Source organism: Pygoscelis adeliae, unplaced genomic scaffold (genome assembly GCF_000699105.1).
Source record: "Pygoscelis adeliae isolate BGI_AS28 unplaced genomic scaffold, ASM69910v1 Scaffold81, whole genome shotgun sequence".
Lineage (NCBI taxonomy): Eukaryota > Metazoa > Chordata > Aves > Sphenisciformes > Spheniscidae > Pygoscelis > Pygoscelis adeliae.
The window spans coordinates 193,349-200,426 of NW_008824005.1; the positions used below are offsets into that span (position 1 = coordinate 193,349).

The 7,078-nt window shown below is 41.0% G+C and overlaps 1 protein-coding gene across 1 annotated transcript in view; it reads left to right on the forward strand.

Moving 5' to 3' along the window:
• LOC103918437 (myosin-3-like) overlaps nt 1-1,425 on the forward strand; it is a 12,302-nt gene extending 10,877 nt beyond the window's left edge. The window contains 1 exon segment of the mRNA XM_009325752.1: nt 1,203-1,425. Within this exon segment, the coding sequence (XP_009324027.1) occupies nt 1,203-1,425 (223 nt within the window).
• Nucleotides 1,426-7,078: the final 5,653 nt, after the last annotated feature.

Sequence of the window (7,078 nt, forward strand, 5' to 3'; positions counted from 1 at the left end):
TTGACTTGTTCGGTATTTTTGGCATATGTGACAAGCTTTAGCAACTACTTCAAACTTGCTGTTTATTTAAAGGAAGTGCTAAACATCTTTGATCATCCCACCGGAATTGTCAATCCCTAGCTGACCTTCATGTGTCCTTTTTGGATATCTTTTCCTCCAGCCAGCCTTCAAATGCTAAGGGTTCTTAATAAAATATGTAAATAACATTTGGGCAGCAGAAGACAGCTGGAGTCAGGAAGGGACACTACTCCATCCATTTTAGAAATGGAAGTTCAGGATCCACCACAGGTGAGCATCTTTGGTGTTTTTAGTGCCCCCTTGAACCCTTCAGGTTATTGTGGCACCCTTTGTACGAGCAGCACCTGTTTTCCCTGTGACACTGGTAATGCTAAACACAACCCAACTGCAGTGAGAAGAAGCATCACCCATCGCAAGATGTGTAAGTGTACTAACATATGCCCTGGTATTCTAAGGGTTCATCAGAGACCTCCATTAATACATCACAGTTTTTGGTACCAGCCACATTTCGGAAAGGGTGGCAGGAGGTGAACAAACTGTTCTGCTAATGCACTTACTTGTTTGGCTATGCACCAGGAAAGAGATCATTTTTATTTCACCCTATAGCTGCTCACCTACATCCAGCTCCTCTACCACAAAAGCAGGGCATAGGAGGAGAGCAGTGGGAGGCAGGCAGCTGATGGTCGAGCACAGCAGGAGAGACTGGGAAGCCTCCATCAGTGCATCTCGCCACCCTCTCCTGTGGGGCAATGGCCATCTCCCTGGTTGGCTTTTGAGGACAAGGGCTCTGCCAGGGGAAGTGTGCAGGGAGGTAGGCCAGTGAATGCCAGCTACGAGCTGGTTTTAAAACCCCTTTCGGTGGTCTATTCATCTCTCTGGGAATTTCAGTAGTTCCCTTTCTCTTTTCACTGTTTTTTCAACCTTGGTCACCCCGTGCTCTGCCCCTGATGCCTCACACCCAGCGCGTGCCTGAGCTCTGGTCCGGTCTCCTTGCCCATGGCACAGCCTGCCACAGGCCTGGGCAGGCCGAGGGCCCCACCGGCCAGCTCAGGGTCCCGCCAATGTCAGGCCTGTCCTTGTGGCAGTGCTGCACAGCAGCGTGGACGCTGGTTACACTGCTGGAGCCCCACCGACCATCCCCAATGCAAACCCGCTCTGGTCCGGTCTCCTTGCCCATGGCACAGCCTGCCACAGGCCTGGGCAGGCCGAGGGCCCCACCGGCCAGCTCAGGGCCCCGCCGCCAATGTGCCTGTCCTTGTGGCAGTGCTGCACAGCAGCGTGGACGCTGGTTACACTGCTGGAGCCCCACAGACCATCCACAATGCAACCCCTGCCTCTGGGGTCTTCTGCTTAGACATGGTGCCCGTCAAGGTTGGCTGCAACCTCTGCATTGGGGCAGCAGGATGAGGGAGGGGAGCATGGGGTGAGCCTGTCAGAGGTAGGAGATGAAGAAAAGTATGATGCTTGTTTAGTCCTTTCTTCTACCAGTCAGAAATGACATTGCCTATGTAGTACTGGTGATGGTAGATAGGAAAGTATCAGTGACATCAATAGGCACCCAGACATTCTGGAGTATGCCTAAAATGGGAAATAATTTATTTTGTCCTCTATATGCATTTATTCTTTTTTTCTGGAATGTATCATACATAAGCTAGTCTTCATGCCCCTTCAGTTTGTAGTAGTTTTTTTAGTGAATATTCAGCAGCGATCAGTTGCAATTGCTCTCTGGCTGACGTTTATCAGGGATTACAATTCATCATCGTTGACTTCTTGGAAAGCTGCATTGTTAGCCCAAACTGAACATGGTATAAAGGTAAAGCATGAACTAGTTATAATACAAAGGAGAAATTTTTATTGGCATAGTTTTTGCCATTATGCTCAATAAGCAAAACTTGTCCTTTATAAGTGCCTCAAACATTTTCCTTTTGAAGAAGCCACCACCTTTCAACAGGTCTGAGAGCTGGCTGAAGAGGCTGCTCAGGGCTCCCATTTCACTGCAGCCTTTCTAGAAGGATTTATAGGTTCCTCTGTGCTCAGACAGCTGCTGCTTCCCCTTTCTCAAGCAGCAGTGCAGCAGTTTTAGCTTCAGTAACTGTTGCCAGTGTAGACACCCTCAGAATGAATAAAGGGGCAAAATGAGCAGGAATCGGCCACAAGGAGAGAAATTTCAGTGACGGATAGATGGGCAGTACTAGGTTTGGGTTTGTTACATGTGTGGGTGAGATTCAATTCCAAACTCAAGTATCTACATTTAGTCACCTTCATGCCTAAATGACTATGTTGGTGAGTGAGCTGAATGTCTAAATTCCCATTGTAGACACTACTATTAGAGTCAAGCAAATGTTTTGTTCCACTCTAATGTAGGCAACCACACTAGGACAACTGAATCATTCTCCAGACTCCATTAGCTCAAGCTCCATCAGGATCTCAGACTCCTAGCTCACAGGTACGAGAGCATGTCTGCATATAGTTTGTTGTGAAGGGTTGCTGTTGATGGAAGACTTGAGCAAATGGGGAGTGAATGTATACAGTAGGAGGACTATACTTGTGCAGGTAGTAGGGAGGGAGTTGCAGTGGATTTGGTAGAGAAGGGGAGGCCCTGAGAGAATATTATAGCTGGCAAAAAAAATGCTAAAATACATTTTGTGAGAGGCTGTGAAAACTTGTGGCTGTTTTTGTTCTGCTTGATTGAAACAAAACCATTGTATTAAAGGACAAGATTTCCTGACATTTTGGAGGAGGAAAAAAATGCATTTTTTATGAGCTGCCACAATTAATTTTTTTTATTTTGACTTTTCTTCTTTTACTACCAAAAGTAGCAAAATAAATTATATACAAGGCTTAATCCCCCAGACACACATGCACACACACACCTTTTTCTTGACCTCCAGTTTTTACTTGTCTGTATTTTTTTGAAGTTTTTCCAATTCAGAAAGTCACAGTTTCATTTTTCTTTGACAGTTACAGAGTTTTTCCAAATTAAGAAAACTTTGCTTTTAAAATGACAGAAAGGAAAAACCAAAAGCAAGAATACATACAGATAGAAAAACAATAGTCACATTGTATTCTGTTATATTGACTAGCAACATAAACACAAACAAGAGCAAGGGAAAAATGTAAGTGAAAACAGACCAAGAAAAATGTTACAGGTTGTGGACGTTTTCAATTTCAATGTAATTTTGAAAAATACTTTGAAAAATTATTTCTCGTAAGTCCTTTTGAGTCTTCAAAAAGTTATGGATTATTGTTTTTCTATTTGAAAATATCTTGCAAATAAAGACTTTTAGCCAGCTGCCAGCTTTATGCCAATATTACATATGACTGTGGGAAAACCATGAGATTTTCTTTTTTTTTTAGCCAATTTTAATCCTGGTCAAAACCACATGCACCAGTAAGATGAGGCAACATACAGAGTCATTGAAATACCTGAAATTCACAGTGAATTCCAGTTCTCAGACAATGTAATTGCATTAAAGACATGAAAGAGGTGGTGTTTTATACTCAGGTGAGGATCTAGCTGTAAGGGTTAAACCATAGGCCTCAGTCTTATTCTTCAGTGTGAATTTACTCCAAATGTGAAGCTGATCTCTGCCGATTTCCTCCCCACCCCCAGGATTACAGTGCCATCACAGAGACACAGTCAGCTGAGAGAAGAGGAGGAAGGAATTTCCTCACTTCCTTATCCAGACCTCTGAGTAGGTGATGCTAAGAGGGAGTGGAGCACAACAGGTGCTGTAAGTTGGGAGGCAGTACGCTATGGGATCAGGTGAAGCTGCTGACATGTGATTCAGTTCAGATTGCCTTGTTTATCATAGGAACTGTAATTTGGAAAATGAAGACCAACACATGAAAAAAAAAACCAACAAATCAAGATCTGTTGCACAGGGATGAAATTTTTTCTCAATAAAGCAAAATATTCCACTGCGCTCTTCACCACTCCCCTCCTTGTGCTGTGGCAGAACATGTGTAACCCCCTCCCTAATCTGGGCAGGGAACACCCCGGGATCAGCACAATAGATAGGCTTTTTTCACATCCTAGCGTGGGGTTCAGCTCCTTCTAACATTAACTGCCTTACTTCCAGACTAGCATAGGACATGTTTCTCTTCTAGAGAATGTAAATTTATTAATCCTTCCCTCCATCTAGCACACTTATCCTGCAAAAGTAGTGCTGAATGACTCCCCTATGTTGAGACGGCACCTATTTCTCCTGCTTCCAGTGGGATACATGTCTTAAGTTCAGTACAACGGTTCCATAGTCCTGTTTATATGATCTTTGAAAACATTCAGCCCCAGAAACAAGAGTTGGATTTCTATGCCTTTCCTCTGGGATCTCACTCAGTGACCTCAGTCTTAGAGGCTTCTATGTTCAACTCTAGACTTGACTTGTTTTGCCCTTTTATTGGTCCTTGTGTCTATGGTGACTTGCTGTTATCCTCTTGGAATCACAGCCCTATTTACTTCCTCTTCCTTAATCACATATCATTCCTTATCACTACCTTCAGCCTCACCCTTCCTCCCTTCTCTTGCTTTGTCTCTGGTCCATTTCACTACTTGGTCGTTCATATCATCCCTTGATTCTCACTCCCGCAACTTCTGTTCCTATTCAGATGCTTCCTCCTGCATTGGGATTTCCTTCCTCTAGCAATGGCCCTACATCTCAGTAGGACTTGTCATGTTTTTCCACATTGCAGACTCAGAGCATTTGCAGCATGCAGGAGCCTGTGCCTTCACCTCTCCATCCCTACATGTTTCCTATTACAATATACTGGCTCTTAATCTCCACTTTCTCTGCTCAAGTCAGCATCCGATGGATTACAGTACCAATGTAGCCACTTTCATCTCCTTTAGCACACCCTCCCGCTTCCCCCCTTCTCAGGCTCTCTTGTCAAATTATTTATAGGAGATTGATTCACAGACCTGTTATGTCTAATTATATCCATTCACTTCTAATATGAATGGCAATTCTGCTAGGAGTTAAGATTGCCAAAAATGTTTTGACCTAAGAAAGAGGAGGTGGTGGCTACGTATGCAGATCAGACCCTATAAAAGTACCCTGGGATCAGTCTGTCTTGTCCTTCCTCAGAAATCTCTAAGGTAAGAGTGTCAGAGGCTTTGGACTGGGGAGGTGGGGGATGAAGGGAAACTGGCCCTGCATTCCACAAGCACCAGCGCATTCCTACAGACACATTCATTCAATGGGGGACTGCCAGTGTCAGCTGGGATTTTCACTCTGCTTTCAAGGCATCCATATGTTTTCTGTCTGGATTTTCTCTGGAATTCTGTGCAGCAGTAAGAAGGAAGTTCCTAATTCTGTTTTACAGTACTGACCAGCTTCCAGTCAGCAAGCCATTCATCTTGTCTCACAAAAGGTAAGATCTTAATTTATTCACTCTTTAGGGACAGATAGAGATGCTTTCAGGTAGAATTTCTATGCAGGTGTGCTGGCAATCCCTGTGTTCCTTATATTTATGTCCAATGTATAAATACAGTACAAGAATTGGGTTGGATTGCCGATATCTTTGCCACAAGATTCTCGAAGACAGTGGTCTTAAAAGTACTGATCGCTGCTGCATTGCCTACATTCTCCCCAGGATTCTGCTATAGAGAGCAGTTTCCTACATTAACAGACATTAGGTCCTAAGCTTAGGAGAAACTGTCCTAAGGAGAAAAACCTGATCAGGAAGTAATTTCCAATTACATGTCCATAAATTAAATATATTCTTGAAGCAAACAATTATCTTCTTTTTTTTTACATTTACCTCAAATACCAAGGGTCACTGGCACTAGCTATGAAGCAATAGGAAAAGACATACGTATTTGAATAGTCTTAATATTTTCTTTTTTCATAGGGAAACTTGCTGAATGGGGTTAGAATGTTGTGTATCAAAACATCAAAGTGTTAAAAGAAAGCATTTCAGTCTGAACTTCCTTATAAGCTTGCTTGTGCCTATGAAAATATTGCACAACTGTGATAGAATTTTATAAGCAAATATTAATAATCACAGGGAAATGAAGAAAGGATGATACCTACTTGGATAACTAGAAAAAGAGAGATGGAACAGCAATTAAATTCAAAGTTTTAAATATTTGCGCCCAGGAAAATTAACTGTTCATATTTACTTTTTACATAAATTTATATTAATTTTGTCAAATATTATAACTGGAATATATCCCACAAAATTATAAAATGTCAACAAGCTATTATGTGTAAAGAATATCACTAGCATGCTTTGAATAAGTGGAGGAGAGTTAGCATATCATTGATTTCAGGAAAAATCATATAAAATGGTCAAAAGAAAATTGTCATCAAATACTTTAAAAAGACAATCTACTGACATATTTTATATTTATTATATGTTAACATAATGTATATTAACCTACTATATATATAATACATTGTAATAATACCATAAAGATACATTGTAATAATAGCATACAAGATCTATACAATATACAATATATATGCAATATACATAATATATACTAACATAGTATATACTAATATATATATAATATGCTAGTATTATTCCTGTTAGGAATCTTGTAAGAAAATGCGAGATATTATAGGCAATGATAAAACTGCTGGTGAAAGACTGGGTCCATTTTACAACCTCATGTAATTATTTTGTGAAATGGTCTCATTTGGTTAATAACTCTTTAATGAAGTGGAAAATCATGTAGTTAGAAACAAAACCATCGGTCAGGAGATTGTACCCATGCATCTGAATTGATAACACTAAGTTGTGTTATGAAGTCTGTCTTTGCTGGCTAAGAAGGCAAAGCAATTTTTTTCACTTGTAAGCAGTGGGATACTGAGTGGAATGAGTTTTATAATGTACAAAAATACTGTGATCATTATTAAAATATTATTTCTGTTAGGCTGGCCATACTGCAATAATGAGGTTGCTAAATGGTAAAGGGTTCGGAAAAGAGTTTAAAAAAATATTCTAAGTTCAGAATATCTTTCCTGCAATCAAAGTGAAATTGTTTCTCAAGGAAAAGTTAACCAATTATTTGATTTTCACCTAGAGGTCTGCCATAGGTGAAAGTATTGATAGA